The sequence below is a fragment of the Vidua chalybeata genome, chromosome Z (genome assembly GCF_026979565.1).
Source record: "Vidua chalybeata isolate OUT-0048 chromosome Z, bVidCha1 merged haplotype, whole genome shotgun sequence".
Lineage (NCBI taxonomy): Eukaryota > Metazoa > Chordata > Aves > Passeriformes > Viduidae > Vidua > Vidua chalybeata.
In genome coordinates, this window is record NC_071570.1 from 75,917,181 (window position 1) to 75,932,986 (window position 15,806).

Here is a 15,806-nt window from a genome sequence, read left to right on the forward strand (position 1 = left end):
AACGAAGAGAGGTTGGTGGGAAGGGAAGCAAAAGGAAGAGAGGCCACAGTCGGCCTCACTTTTGGAGCCGGGCGGCCGGGGGTCCCGTAGGGCCGGGCCCGGCCCAGCCGCGGAACCCCGTGAGGCCGCCGGTCTTAGGACGCGACTGCGCCGAAGGCGGAGGAATGGCCGGGAGGGGAAAGATAGAGTTTGGATAAAGAGTTGTGTCCATGTCAGCTCACAGTGGGGGCCGGCGTGGTGGGGGTGGCGAGGATGTGCCGGACGAGTCAGCCGGGAGAGAGCCCCTTCGTCGGCCTCGCTTCTCTACAGCCGGCACATCCCCGTCCCGGCTGCACCCCGAGCGGGGCTCCCCCGGCCGCGCACAGGCAGCGGCGGTGCCCCCCACTCCCAAACCCTGCTGCCCCTTGCTCGACATCACGGCGCGCCGGCGGCCGTGGGGCAGACGGGGAATCTCGGGCAGGGGAGCAGAGCAGAGGCCACCTGCCACCCCGCCGGCGGATCGGTTCCGTGCCTCGGCGGGTTCCGTGGGAGATGGGCTGCGGGCCATAGGTGTGCGTGGGTGCGTGGCTGCAGGCGTTGGGGAACGCGAGAAGCGGGACTGCCCGCCGGGCTTGCAGCCGAAATTTGTTTTGGCCTTTGGGAAAGGCCACTATTTCCCGCTTTTCCTCACAGTCGTTTTGCTGAAAAATAAAGCAATAAACCTGGGAGCGGTCGAAGTCGCATGATTTTTTTTCCCTTTAACTCTCCCACCCTCACTCACGGCCGTGGGTCTGCATCCGCCACGTGAATGGGAGGTACGGGGGGGAGGAAGCCCGAGTGAAGCCCCCCCGGGCCGGGAAAATCCTGCCCAGGCCCCCCGCGCTTCCACTGGGCCGCTGTTCTCCGGTCCCCGCCGCAGTCCAGGGGCTGTCCCTCGTCAAGGGGCGCGGGGCAGGAAAGGGCAGGGCAGGCCCGGAGGGATGCGGGCGCAGGGGTCTCTCCGCCACCCCCAGGCGTCCGCAGACGGCTCCCTGTCCCGCCCCTGCGGCGGCCCGGCCCGGCGGGGAGCGCGGCCCCGGGGGCGGCAGCGTCACCCCGGACCGGGAAGGGGAAGTCGGTCTGCTGAAAAGTTGGTGACAGGCTGGGGCAGCGGAGGCAGAACGGGCAGGTGCCGCCGCCGCTGCCGGGGCGGCGGAGCGCTCGGGGGGCGGCCGGCTGCGAGCAAACTTTGATTCTTGCTACAGAATATGTCAGAGTTTTCCTGGGTTTTGGCTGCGTCTGGGGACATCTTGTGATGTTTTAGAGAACAGGACATGATCTCACATGGCGAGGAGCTCTTTAGTTTCTTAATCATTTCACGGTTCCTTCAGAGGCTTTTTTCCACCTAAAACGTTTAGTTTCAGCTCAGTGATCAGCTGCAAAAGCTCGGCGGGGAGCGGAAGAGTTGAATTATTCCAACCTGAGAGAGCCCCTCACAAAAAAAAAAAAAAAAAAAAAAAAAAAAAAAAAAAAAAAAAAAAAAAAAAAAAGGAAAGGAAAAAAAGAGAAAAAATAAAGAAAGAAAATAAAGAAAAGAAAGAAAGGAGAAAAAATAAAGAAGAAAAGAGAAGAAAAGACAAGAAAACAGAAAGGAGGAAAAGAAAAACGGAAAATACAAGAAAAGAGAAAAGAACGCAAAACAATAAAAAGAAAAGGGGAAAAAAGAAAAGAGGGAAAAGGAAGAGGTTGCAATACGACGTGGAAACTTTTTCTTGCCTCCGTTTCCCCAAGTCCTGAAGAGCCGGAATGGAGCTGGAGAAAACCTACGCGACACCCCGAGCCAGCCGCACAGGTGGGACTCGGGCCACGGGCTGCGGGGAGCCCGGTGGCTCCGCGGACAAGGCGGGAGCCGACATGAGCGGGGACGCGAGGCAGAACCGGGCGGGGTGGGACCAACTCCCCGCCAGGCCGTCGGGGCGGCGCGGCGGGCTGCCGAGTCTCCGAAAGCCGCGGAGAGGCTCCGTGGTGCCCGTTAGCCCCGCGGCTGGGGCCAAGTGGGCAATGGGACAGGGAGCGGGGATTGGCAGCGGCGGCGGGGGCCCCGTCACGGCGGATAGCGCGGCGGCGGCGGTGCGGGCGGTGGAGGGCGCGGAGGCGGCCTGGCGGCTCGGTGGCGGAATGCAATTTCGAAGCGATCGATGGGGCCTTTTATTAGTTAAATCGCCTGAATAATCGTTTAATCGATAAAGCATTTCATGGCGCGGCAGAGGCGGCCGGGAGCGGGGGTGGCCGCAGGGGCAGCAGCACCGACAGCGCTGCCTGGGCCGGGCAGGATGACGAGGACGGGCCGGGGACCCCGGGACGAGGCGCTCTAAAGCTTCTGCCGCCTCTGGCCCCTGCAGAGAGTTGGGCCGAGGGGGCTTCACCTCAGTACCGGGTGAGCAAGAAGCAGAAGGAGAACGAGGGTGGGGGGGGCGGGTCATGGGCCGGGCAGGATGTAAGCCGGGCTTGCCTGCCCGCTCGTCCCCTCCGCGCAGGACGGCGCTGCCCCCCCGGGCCCAGCCTGCCCGCCATCCCCGACGGCTGCCCCGAGCCGGGGCGCCGAGCGGCAGCAGGGAGCGGCCGCCCGACGGAGCCGGCGGGGCTGCGGGGCCGCGCGGGGACCGGCCCTCGCCGTTCTTCGGGCGGACTCTGCGTGCCGACTCCGCGGCGGCGGCTCGGCCGCGCTCGGCAGTTTCGACTTCAACGAAAACTCGGCCCGCGCCCGCCCGTCCGCAGCGAACGCCGGTCCCGCGCTGCCCACGGAGGGGCCGGGGCGCAGCCCCGCTGCCGCCGTCACCGAAAGGGTTCAGCGGGGCCGGAAGGTCTCGCCGCTGCTCGGGTTAAGCTCTCCCGCACCCTCGTCCCCACAAAGACCCCCGTGGGACAACATCCGGGTGGCGGGGCCGAGGGCGAGGAGGTCGGTTCAGCGGGGCTGCGCCACGCCGCCAGGGCCACCCGTGAGGCGAGGGAGAGCCCCCCCCGGGCCTGCTCGCCGCCTCAGGGGGCTCGGCGGGGGCAGCACCGCCGCGGGGCAGGACCCGCGGGCGCGGCGGCCTGAGTGGAAACCCTCCGCTGCCGGGCGCGGCGGCCGCCGAGCCCCGGCGCGACGGCGGGCAGCGCGAGCAGGCGGAGGAGAACCTCCCTGACCGCGGCCTCGGCCCGGGCTCCCGGGGCTGCCGGACCCACGGTGCCGGCACGCGCCGTCCGGGTGTGGGAGACCGGCGGCGCCGGCGGGGAGCTGGTCGGGCCGCCGGAGGACGCAGGGCCGCGGGCCGGGCCGTCGGGGGTCCCGCGGGCCCGGGGGGCCGCCAGCCCCGGCCGCGACCCACCCACGGCCCGGGACGAGCGGCCGCGCCCCCCCCCCCGCCCCGCATTGGCTCGCGGCCCCGCCAATGGGCAGCGCCGCCGCCCGGCGGCCAATGCGGGACGCCGGCAGCCCGGCTTTGCGATTGGCCGCGGCGCTGAGTGACGGGCGGGCCCCGCCCCCGCCGCTGTCCGCCCGCGCGGTGCTGAAGCGCCGCCCGCCGCCCCCTCCGCGCGCGCGGCGCGGGCCGCGGGGCGGGGCCGGTCCCGGGGCGGCCCCGACGGCCCCCCCCTCCCCCCCGCCCCGGCCCCGCCCCCGCCGCCCCGCGGCCCCGCCCCCGCCCCCGCCGCCCGCCACAACCCCCGCCGCCCGCCGCCGGCCGGCAGCGCGCCGGGCGCACCGCCCGAGCCAGCCAGGCGCCGCCGCCGCGGCGGCGGGCGGAGGGGAGGGAGAGAGGGAGGGGGAGAGAGAGGGAGAGAGGGGAGGGGAAGGGAGGGGGCGCCGCGGCCCCGGCCCCGGCGGGCGGGCAGCGATGGTCGCGCCGCGCCGGCGCCCCAGGTCGGACGGCGGCCGCTGACGGGGCGGCCCGGTCCCGCGGGGCCGCGGCGAGCCCGGCCCCCATTCCGCTCCCCGCCCTCTCGCACACCTTCCCCCGCCGCTCCCCTCGCCCACCGCCGCCGCCCCGCCCGGCGCCGCGAGTTGCTGCGAGCGGCGCGGCGGGGGGCGGCACAGGCGGAGCGCGCCGCCGCCCCGGGACCGAGCCCCGCGGACGGGGCGCCCGCCCCCGCCGCCGCCCGCCTCGGCCGCAGCCGCCGCGCAGCCGCCGGCACCGCTAGCACAAAGAGCCGTCGGGCGGGCAGCGCTGGGCTCCGGTCCGCCGGACAGAGGCGCTCGCCCCTCTCCGCGCCCAGTAACGCCCCGGAGCCCGGCGGTGGGTGCTGCGCATCGGCAGCCGCCCGCGGAGCGGCTCTAACCAGGGGCTCAGCCCGGGGCGGCCGCTCCGCGGCCCCCCGACGGAGCCTCTGGAGGCTGCGAGCGGCTCGGGAGCCGCGTTCGGCCAGCGCTCTTGGATACCGCGATCTGTCACGAGGCAGGACTCTTCGCTTTTTGAGGGATTTTGTTCGATTTTATTTTTCGCCCCTTTTTGGTTGCCTTTCCTTTTTTTCTTTTTTTTTCTTTCTTTTTTTTTTTTTTTTTGTTTTTGTTTGGTTTGTTTCGTTTGTTTTTTTTTTTTTTGTTGTTGTTGTTTTCGGTTTTGTTTTTTTTTTTTTTGTTTGTTTGGTTTTTTGTTTTGTTTTTATGTGTTTGTTTGGGTTTTTTTTTATTTGTTTGTTCGGTTCTGGTCGGTCTCCGTCCTTTTTCGCGGGCTCCCTCCCCCAGCCCGAAACCCGAGCGCCGCCGGCGAATCGAGATCAGCTCGGCGAGGTCGCCCGGCCGCGGACCGCTCCGATGGAAATACACTGTAAGCACGACCCGTTCGCAGCGATGCACAGTAAGTGGCTGCCCTTCAACTTGTCTGAGCGGCCGCGACGGGCTGCGCGCGATCGTCTCTGTCCGCGGGCCGTGCCGACGTTCTCTCCCCGCGGCGAGATCGGTGTGACGGCGGACGGCCGGCGGAGGGGAGCGAGCCGGTCCGGGGGCCGTTTTCCTGGCGAGAAAGAGCCGATGTCGCTCTGTGTGTGTGTGTCTGTACAGATGGATATATAAACACGTCTCTAGACGTACGTACCGCCATCAGTACATACGGACGCGCGCTTGTGTGCACGGATGAGTACGTAGATGTTACATACATGTGCCTATGGTCATTTTTCTCCCTAAATCAAATATCCGGGGGGAAAGCCGCCAGGTATTTCTGACGAACGGAAAAGTTTGCTGCACAATATTCTTTCTCTTTTTCAACATTTTGAAATTCGTTAATTGGAAATAAAGTAAAAATAACTCTCAACAACTAAAACCCCGAAACAAACAAATAGAAGCCCCCCAAAAGCCCCGAACAAATTGAACTAATGCGAAAGGCGAGGAGCGGGGCTGGAGGGAAGATTTTTGTCTTTTTAAACCCCGAAGAATGGCGTCACGATCGCGGCGTGGGCCGGCGGAGCGGGCAGCCGGTGAAGTTAACAGGTCGTGCGCGATGGGTTCGCCCGAGATTTGTTGTGCTTGAGAGGTCGGGGAAGACTTATCCATTAGCACAGTGTTATGTGAAATGACATCTTCTCTCACGGCGAGTTAAACGCTGCATTACGGCGAGAGATTGCGAGGGAATTTAAGGTAGAACTAATCTCATTTCCCGGTGCACCGCAGCCTTTCGGCTCAAAGAAATTTGTTTGCAAAATAAACCACCGAGCTCCGGAGCTGGAGATTCCCTCCCTCTCTCCCGAGTCTTCTCCGCGCTCCCCGTTCATCTGCCCATTTCCCATCCCTCTTCCTGCGGCTCGATTTCTGGGGTTGTGCAGAGCTGGGGGCTCTGCCGCCCCCGTGAAAGCGGACTTTCCGTCTCGCGGCAAGGAAGCGTTCGACCTCCGCGTTTATTCCTCTCCCGGCATTAAACCAAATCACTTTTTTCCAAAGGCGAACTTTAAGGTCGGAAAGCCCGCGGTGCGGGGGCGGGGTGGGGGGGGGGGGTGGGCGCGGAATCCCCCGCCGCCGGAGCGCCCCTGGCCCCGGTGGCGAGCGGACACGCAGCCCACAGAAGACGGGCTCCCCGCGTGGGGCCGGACACCCCAGCGGGACCAACCGCGGCGGGTTTCAGCGGCGCCTCTGCCGTCATTCGCGGCTGTGAAAAATCGATGTTGTCCTCAGGAATTTCTGGGCAAACAGAAGGAATAAAACCAAAATGCCGGTGCCTTTTCTCCGGTCCCGGCCGCGGCCGGGAAGCCTCCGAGGTCATTTGCTGCCAAACGATCTCCGGACCCGCGGTTCCTCGGGGGCGTGAGGGTGGACGTGGGGTCGGGACCCCCATGCAAAAAGGCGGAGGAGGACGGGGAGCCGGCGGCAGCGGGAGGAGCGAGGAGGCAGCGCGGCCACAGGGAACGGTGGTCGAGGCCGGGGCGGTCCCGAGAGAGATTTCGGTCCCTTCGACACGGTCCCCGCTGCTTCCTCCTCCCGCGTGGGCACAGCCGCTGGCCGCCGCCGTCCAGGGACGCGAGGACGAGGCGGGCTGGGCATAGTTGGAGCGGCCCCGACCCGCGTCGGCGGGTCCCCAGGACGGCCTCCCTTCGCTTCCACTAGCTCCCCGCCGGCCCTGGCTGCACCACGGCTCTGGGTTAGGCCCGCGGATCCCTCACTGGGGCCTCCCCCTTCTCAAAATAGCCCCCCGAGTCTCTACCCGTCCTCCCTCCCTGCGGAGGGCAGGGGCGACTGCTTCATCCCCGCATCGAGCCTCGGACGGGGCTCGATGCCCCCCAGCTCCAGCAGCCCCCGGCCCGACGGGGCTCCCGGTCCGCAGCTGCCGGGGAGCGCGACCCCAGCAGAGAGGCCCCGGTGGGCAGGAGCCGGGCTCGGCGCCGGTGCCGCTGCCCAGGGCTGTGGCAGGTTAGGAGGGAGGGACGGCCGTGGCCCCAGCCTTTGTCTCCGGCGCCTGGAGGGTCGATGCTCCCGGCCGGGGCAGGCCCGGTTCCCGCCCGCCTCCGGGGACTGGGGACAGGCTCCAGGAGTAGAGTCGGCCCCTTCCCTAAGGAAGGCATATCTTAATGATGCATTCTCTACCCTTTTCTTCCTGTTCTTTCCCTTTCTTTTTCTCTCTTTTTATTTTTCTCTCATTTCCTTCCTTCCTTCCTTCCTTCCTTCCTTCCTTCCTTCCTTCCTTCCTTCCTTCCTTCCTTCCTTCCTTCCTTCCTTCCTTCCTTCCTTCCTTCCTTCCTTCCTTCCTTCCTTCCTTCCTTCCTTCCTTCCTTCCTTCCTTCCTTCCTTCCTTCCTTCCTTCCTTCCTTCCTTCCTTCCTTCCTTCCTTCCTTCCTTCCTTCCTTCCTTCCTTCCTTCCTCTCCTTCCTCTCCTTCCTCTCCTTCCTCTCCTTCCTCTCCTTCCTCTCCTTCCTCTCCTTCCTCTCCTTCCTCTCCTTCCTCTCCTTCCTCTCCTTCCTCTCCTTCCTCTCCTTCCTCTCCTTCCTCTCCTTCCTCTCCTTCCTCTCCTTCCTCTCCTTCCTCTCCTTCCTCTCCTTCCTCTCCTTCCTCTCCTTCCTCTCCTTCCTCTCCTTCCTCTCCTTCCTCTCCTTCCTCTCCTTCCTCTCCTTCCTCTCCTTCCTCTCCTTCCTCTCCTTCCTCTCCTTCCTCTCCTTCCTCTCCTTCCTCTCCTTCCTCTCCTTCCTCTCCTTCCTCTCCTTCCTCTCCTTCCTCTCCTTCCTCTCCTTCCCCCATCCCAGCACAGGATCCTCCCGCTCAAACTGCACTTAGAGCCCCGAGGTCTTATCCCGGGCAGGTCCCGTTTACCTCCGCCACGGAGCTGTTTCACACGCAGCGCCGGTATCCCGGGCATCCATCCAGGCAGGAGTCCCGCACCGGTGTGCGCTTCCGGCGCACCGGAGGGAAGCGCTGGGCCGCTGGCAGGGTTTGCCTCTCTCGCACTGGTGAAGGCAGAGCAGGCTCTTGTCTGCTCGCCACAGCGTTTAACATCACGTTTTTCATGCGGGTGTATTATGTGTCCATACAATGTTAAAAGGTGGTTGCAAAGTTTGACAGCAGTTTATCAGTAGTGAAATAACCAGATAAAATAAAAATAGATTTTTTTTAATAACTGAGGCATTTGGCTTGCCAGCTTAGTCAGTACAGTTCCAATACTGCTTAAACAGAGACATTTTCTGTATTACTTTTGTTCCAGAATTGGCATCTGTACTATCTCTATGGCTTGTTTTTAGCTTCTCCACTCCTCTGTAATATAAGTAGTTGGATGAATAACAACATAAGAGTTAATCATAATACCTTCTAGTATGGGGGATTAATGTGTATTCATGGGGTTTACACAGCTTTGCTGCTATTCCTCCAAGTGGGTCCTGTATCCCGTCAGATATATAATTCACTTTGATAAATGTGAACAGTGAAAATCTGCTCAAAAAGGAGTCACATACTAGGCTTGCCCAAGTGTTCATGTTTTATTTGTGGGATCATGATATCAGCCAAGACAGCTGTAAATTCTAGGAGCAGAATGTCTTTCTTTCTTTCTTTCTTTCTTTCTTTCTTTCTTCTTTCTTTCTTTCTTTCTTTCTTCTTTCTTTCTTTCTTTCTTTCTTTCTTTCTGTCTGTCTGTCTGTCTGTCTGTCTGTCTTTCGTCTGTCTTTCGTCTGTCTTTCTTTCTTTCGTCTGTCTTTCTGTCTGTCTTTCATCTGTCTTGTCTTTCTGTCTCGTCTTTCTTCCTGTCTTTCTGTCTCACTCTCTCCTTCTCGCCCATTTTTTCTCTTTCTTTCTCTTTCTTTTCCCCTTCCCCCACTTGATTAATTCAAAGCATCTGGGGAAAACCAAAACAAAACACAGTGTGTTTAATTTCAGGTATCTTTCTGTGCTTAGACAGGGCAGTATGTGGGCTGAGTGATCACCCAGCCTAATTTTCCCCTGGCTTCCCAGCCCGGGGCTCTGAGAAGCCTCCGCTCCACGGGACAGCCCCAGGCCTGCCCTGGAGTTCGTGGCTGCGCTAACGCGGCTTCGGGAGAAGGGTGGTCGGCCGCTGGGGTGCCGGACCTGACTGAGGGGCTCCTCAGTCCGTTTTCCCACAGGGGACCCCCGATCTGCCTCCCCTCCGGCAAGCATCATTGCGGCAGTGAGGTCAGCTCCCTGCTCCTCCTGGGGAAATCGGACCGGTTCTGGGGAGGCGGTTCCCAGCGCCGGCCAGCGCTGGGGCTGGGGGTTCTGCCCTGCAGAGACAACTGAAACTCTCACACAGCTCTTCTCCTGCCCTTCTCCCCCTCCCCTGTGTGTTTCAGGACATGGAGGCGTGAATCAGCTGGGGGGTGTTTTTGTGAACGGCCGCCCTCTCCCAGATGTCGTTCGCCAAAGGATCGTGGAGCTCGCCCACCAAGGGGTCCGGCCGTGTGACATCTCCCGGCAGCTCCGCGTCAGCCACGGCTGTGTCAGCAAAATACTTGGCAGGTAAAGGGAGACGGCAAATGCTTCTGTGTCCATCAAGAGAAACGTGTCGGTGCCAGTCCCAGACCTAGAGGCTGCAAACAAACAGAGACAGGAGAGACAGTCCAGTGAGGGGAGCAACTTCCTGAGGAGTCGTATTCTTATGTGTTTGAGGTGGAAAAAACCAGCCAACATCCGTAGGTCTTGTAAGCCCCTGCTACAGTTTCTAATTCTAGTGCAAAGTGCAGAATGCCATGAATATTTGCTGTATATATAGTGCATGTCCTGCACCTGTCTGCTCTGAACAGGAAGGGAAATCTGGGAGTTATATTCAACAAAACGTGAAAAAAAGCTAGAACTTGTGGAAATTACTTGTTTTATTTCCCGAGTAGAACTCTTTTTAAACAATATTATTATTATATATTTCATCAATATTGTGGCATGCACATTCATGCAAGCTATTCTGCAATCCATCCCACTGTTTATAATTAAACATCTTTTTCCAGTCTTCAACTGGATTAAGAGAGCACAGAACACCATGAGTAACTAGTAACCATCTTAAAGCTATTTTGGCTACTTTGGGAGTAGGTCTCTCCAAACACTATGGCAACAGGATATTAAACTCTGAAGTCATATTATTTCCTGATTGCATTTTAAAATTTGGTGTAGATTCAGGTAAAAAATGCCATGCTTGCTTTTTCCCTTTTTGATTTCTTAATCTTCTGTGCAAACTTAATCTAATTTGAGTAAATTGCCATTTTCAAATGGTTTTGAAGCCCAGGTATTCTTACAGACTTAGGCAACTTATAAAAAGGGGATTTTATTTTTTTAAAAAACATTTTACTTTATCATTTGGAAGTGAATTAGTGACTTCTTTGTTATGATTTCACAGTTAGTTTCATTGTTTAGCATTTTACTATTTTTATTTAAATTTTTTTTCCAATTCCTAACAAGCATACTTTCCTGGGCATAGCACAGCTGCAAAGACGATCAAGGTGTTTAATTTGCAGCAACACACAGGGGATGTGTTGATCAATCAGTGGCCGTATCAGGATCACAGGCCCCTGGTTTTGCAGTTCTTGTCGTTTTCGCACAACCACCTTACCTCTGCTTGCCCAAACTCGTGAGCAGCAGCTCCACATGCGCGCTCAGTGTCAGAGCTGCAGTGTGTAGGCTGCACTCGGCGCTCCTGCTTTATCTCTCATCCTTCCTCACAGGGATATGCCTTCCCTGCAACCTACACGCACTTCTCCTGCTGGAGTTTTGAGAACACAAATGCCTTGAAGTGGTGCAGAGAGGAGAACTTTCCATGGGCTTTATGCTGCCCACCACGGGCTGTTTCACTCAGTTACGGCTCCACACGTGCAGCCAGCACAGGCTCCTGCTCCTGCCTGCCTGCCTGGCTTCTGTTTGGCTGGTGATGCTCACTGTTGCATTCCCATCAGGACCAACACACAGCTTGGAAACAGGCGATTTACTTATCCACCAGGCAAAAGTCTGATGCTTTTACTTTTGGCAATTAGGTCTGCTGTTAAATATATTTGCACGATTGAGCTCAGAGTGAGGTTCCAGAGCTCTGTCATTAAAGTTGTCAACAATAAATTGGAATTTCATAGCTCATTATTTTCCTAACTAATAATTACAGTGGGTAAAATGTCTCTGTAATTGCATCTCTGTGTGTGTATGTTTTCTCATATGTGTGCATGTGTGTGAAAAAATGGGAATCCTTATGATAAATTCTTGCATTTGGAATTTTATTATCAGAATTTTTCTGTGCTAGATGCAGTTTTAAAAATATACCCAGGGGCAGGGCAAGTGAAGCTCTTAACCCTCAGAGGAGGGTGCTGTGGTGGTGCCCACCCTACACCTGCAACTCTGGAGCAAAAGGCCTTGACCTGATGCACATGGAATAATGCTGGCTGCAGCGATCCTTGCCTTTAAAATGGAGATGAGAGTCAGAAACGCTGGAGCCATGCAGTCTGCAGGCCTTGTGACTGTGCCCAGAGTCATTGCTGGGGGGGAGAGGAGGGGGATGTCTGTGTGTCTGTGCAGTGCAGGGTGAGAACTGTCCCCACGGTGATGCAGGGAGCAGATCTGGGCCCCATCCTGCTCCTCCCTGGCAGGGTGAGCCTTCCTTGGGCTGGCCTTGAGGCCATGCGAGCAGGCAGGTGGGCAGAGCTTAAAGACTTTGAGACTCGAGGTCTTGCTGCTCTGTAGGTACCAGAGCTTTGTCCCCTGGTGGGCTCATCACAGTGCAGCATGGTGATGGCGAGGGCCCTCTCTGGCTGTCCAGCCATGGGATCAGCTGTGGGAATGCCGTGGCTGGTCTGTACAGGCATAGCATCCTGCACTGTTGGGAGTGCTCCTCTTGGCCAGGCTGTCCTGGACTGCAGGGCACTGCTGCAAGAAAGCACTAAGAAACATTAGTGAAATCCAAAATTTTTCTAGACCTAAGAAAATTGTGACTTGTTGTCTGGTGGCATTTGTAGTGTTGCCTGGCTGCATTCTACATCCTCCTCAAAGAAGTGGTGCCAGCAACCTCAACCTCAAAGTTTTGAGACTAGAGGTGCAAGATTTTGGAAGGTTTATGGGCCATGTTTGATGTTGTTTTGTCATGTCCTCATGGAAGTGCAAGGGAAACTAAATTTTTCCCTTCTGCCTTAAAGCTCACAGCATTTAGAGGCAGCAGGGGGGTTAATACACCTCTAACACTCAACCCTTGCCATTATGGATATTGCATAAATGGTTCATGGAGACTGGTAGGCCTGAGTCAACATTTGCACACAAAGTATCTGAGAACATGTATGAAGAATTTGTTGTCAGTCTCTTTAAAGGAACTTTAGGCCCTGCATACCAAGCTCTCCCAGAAACACTGAAAACAGGTAGCCAGGCAAAAATCTGATGAACGTGGTTGCATGTTTCAGGGAGGCAGGGAGGCAGACTTTGGCTGTGCAGACTGTTTGTGCTCTGCTCAGGCTCAAAAGATGGGAGAAATGAGAATTTTTTTTTTTTTTTTTTTTTGTAATGGTTATGTCAGATATTTGCAGGAAAAATACTTTAATAAGCAGTCTTATCTTCCTGCTTGGGAGTTTTTTTCTGAGCTAGGAATGGGGGCACAGAGCATTGAATGGTTGTGATTGAGCTGCTGCAAGCACAGCTCGGTGGGCACCTGGTTGAGAGATGACAGAGTCGGGGTCTGCTCCGTGTGAAAGGGGGTGCAGGATTAGGGCAGCCAGGGTAGTAACTTATTAGCTGGGGTTTGTTTTTCATCTGGTCATGTGAAAATTCATAGGATACAAGGAAGTGCTGGGCTGTGAGAGAGCCTCCTGTGTGGAAGGCCCTGACTGCAGCAGGGAGGAATAGAGTCTCATTCTTGGTCTCCGTTCTGGCCCTCAGCACGTGAGATGCAACTTCTGCTCTTAGCAGCATGTTCAGGACTATATTAAAGGAGGAGACTTGCAGGGCCCAGGGATCTCAGCTGCCATGTATTATGGGAAAGCTACCAAAAGCAGTTGATCTTGTGTGATGTACATGTGAAAAAGCAGTCAGATTTATATTGGTTTTGGGATCTCATTCTCCACCTTTCCTGGGGGCATGGCATCAGCAGAGCTGCTGGTGGTGGTGAAGATGCTGCACCTGAGGAAGTGCTGGTCACAGAAACCAACCCTGCCTCAGCTGGACCCCTCCAGAGCATGAGCAGCTCCCTTTCCCTCAAAATTTGTTATTGAAACTACTGAAAACATAATGATGAAAAGAATACATTTTGGAAAATATAAACTATTAAAACCACAATATGCATATGTAAATCATAAAACAGGAAAAAGATATACTGGTGTATTTATTTCACAGGTGCAAATAAAATACAATACCTAGCCTTCATTTCACTTTGAATCATAACAAGCTGTAGATATTAATGACAGCATTTTTGTAAAAACAGTAATTTGCTACAAAAGAGTCCACTGCAAAAAGTAGTCTTTGGTGTGATTTGTTTCTATTATTGCCAGTACTGCTGATTAATAACACACATTTTCAGTTAATTTTGGATCTCAGCATGCCCTTTAATCTTGCGTTGTTTCTTTTGTTTTGCTATTACAGAAAAATATATATTGTATCCTGAGGCCCAATTCCAATTACTATAAGTTAATCTATTAGGTGATAAAGAACCACACAGGCAGGAGATGTGTATGTGAAAGTGAAGATGTATCTCAGGATTTGCTGGGGTTTGGTTACCTTGAAATGATGTTCTCTATAAATCTCAGAGCATGTTCTCTGTCTGTGTGTGATAACCAAAGCTTTGTTTTGGATGTTGTCCCAGGTATTACGAAACCGGGAGTATTAAGCCTGGAGTGATTGGAGGATCAAAACCAAAGGTCGCCACACCCAAAGTCGTTGAAAAAATTGCAGAGTACAAACGCCAAAATCCCACCATGTTTGCCTGGGAGATCAGGGACAGGCTCCTTGCTGAGCGAGTGTGTGACAACGACACTGTGCCCAGTGTCAGTTCCATTAACAGGTAAAGCTCGGCGTGGTTCTGGGGTGGATGCTCCATGGAAGCACTATCACCACGGCTTTGTCTTTTAGCAGGACTGGGTGTTCAGGGCTGTTTGTAAGGAAAGCAGCTTCACCTGTTTCCCTAGGGCACGTGGGCCTGGGGAGCAGCTGTGGGCTTACCTCAGTGGCTGAAGCACCACAGATGATGAGGGTTTCCTAGGAGTGGGCAGCTTTTTCTGCCAGCCTTTACTTCTTTTCCATCCTTTTCCCTGTCCGTGAGTCCATTTTCCATCCATTCCCTTGCTGGCAATGACCCTATGTGTTTGCTACCAGCAAAGCCCCTGTTCTGCTCTTTGGGGTGAAGGTTCAGTGGGACAGGCTTTGCCCAGGGGGGAAGCTCAGATGGCCATTGAGTAGGGTGGCGGTCATCTGGGTAAAAAAGGGACCCAAGGCATGGCTCTGACGTACCATTTTGTCACCTGACACCCAACTGGTGCTGCTGACATTGGCCCAGGCCTGTGTTCAGTGTGAATACCAATGGGGGAATTTGGTTGGTAGTGTCTAAGGCCCTCCACTGTCTGCTTTTTTGCATTGGAGAACTCAAGTGACCTGGAATTGCTTTTGAAAAAATGCAGGGCAATCTCATTTGGAGGCTGAGTCCCACGTTTGGGTGTTTTGCCATGGCTTTGCACGTCAGGACCGGGCTCATAGAAGGCCTGGTTAGGAGCTCTAACCTACTGCCTTGTCCATTACACCTTCTGTGCCCATGGTTTCCTTCTGAGTCAAGTGACGTATAAGGCTGGGCAAACCCAGTGAAATACTGTGTGACATCTCCAGCCCTGCCAGAGCAAGAGTCAGAAATGAATAGCAGAGCTTTTGGGTACCCATGGCCCTGGCAAGCAGGGTTTGTTAATTTTCACTCTCTTCCGGGCTTCCTCCTCACCACGTTGGTGAGATGGTTTTCACTTGTGCAACTGCATGCAAATGCTTTGAATGCAGCTCGCTATAAAATCTCTCATTTGCGTCCAGACGTGAAATAAATTGATGCAATATTCTTTTATTGGCTATCCCAGTCTGATTTGCATTCATGGAGTTGCCGCTTGAGTAGCCGGAGTGGCTTCCCCAGCGCTAGCAGAAAGTGCAGTCTCTGCCCTGATGGACTAAATGTCGAGTCATGTGTTGGTGGAATTAAGAGAAAAAATGGATCAGCTCATGTTTTGCTGCTTGGGAGCCCCTGACTTGGAGGCTCCAGAGCATCATGCAATAACTCTATGGACATAGTGTCTTCAGTTTAAAGAGGGTTTGAGGAGTATTACAGACACCAGGAAAACCAAAGGAAAATATCAAATACCTAAGGAAAAATATCAAATACCTGCTTCCATTAATGTCAATGAGTCATGTGAGAAGCATGGCTGTTGCAAGCAGTCCTCTGCTTGTGTAGGAAAACTTCACATGTCCTTCAAAAAACTACCAAAAAAGGCAGTCACAGCTCTAGGTAAAAGGGAGATTTAAGTAGCTTCCAGTCATATTTTGAGTCAGTTTCCATGTTTCTCTTGCTGCATCCTTGTATGTTTCCACACTGATAATGCCCATGCCCCTACTGCCCTTGTATCAGAAAACCAGTTCATGATCTTTCACTAAGGCTTTTGGTTGTAAATCTAATTCTTTCTCATCTGCTTGTGACTCTGGCTAAGATCTTCTTTTCTCAAAGGTTTGCAATGCCTTTCAAGAAATGCATGCAATTTGTTTGAGTCAATCTGTTTACCCAGAGAATTGTTTTTGCCAGCTTAGGAGCTCATCATGAAAACCCAGACTGAACAATAGTGTGACAAAGAACCTGGAATTCACCTCAAAACACTTGGTTTTAATGCTAAATCCTACAGTTCCAGCAGTCTGTGGGGTTTGTTTTCATACTTAACATTGAGTGTATACCTTGGGGCTTTGCTGGTGGGAAAGGATG

The 15,806-nt window shown here is 55.4% G+C and overlaps 1 protein-coding gene across 2 annotated transcripts in view; it reads left to right on the plus strand.

Moving 5' to 3' along the window:
- The first annotated feature begins 1,712 nt into the window (after positions 1-1,712).
- PAX5 (paired box 5) overlaps positions 1,713-15,806 on the plus strand; it is a 128,640-nt gene continuing 114,546 nt past the window's right edge. For both annotated transcript variants that reach the window (XM_053931595.1, XM_053931594.1), the window contains exons 1-3: positions 1,713-1,810; positions 9,214-9,379; positions 13,671-13,868. In XM_053931595.1, the coding sequence (XP_053787570.1) occupies positions 1,765-1,810; positions 9,214-9,379; positions 13,671-13,868 (410 nt within the window). In that variant the 5' untranslated portion in view covers positions 1,713-1,764. The remainder of the gene's footprint in view (positions 1,811-9,213; positions 9,380-13,670; positions 13,869-15,806) is intronic.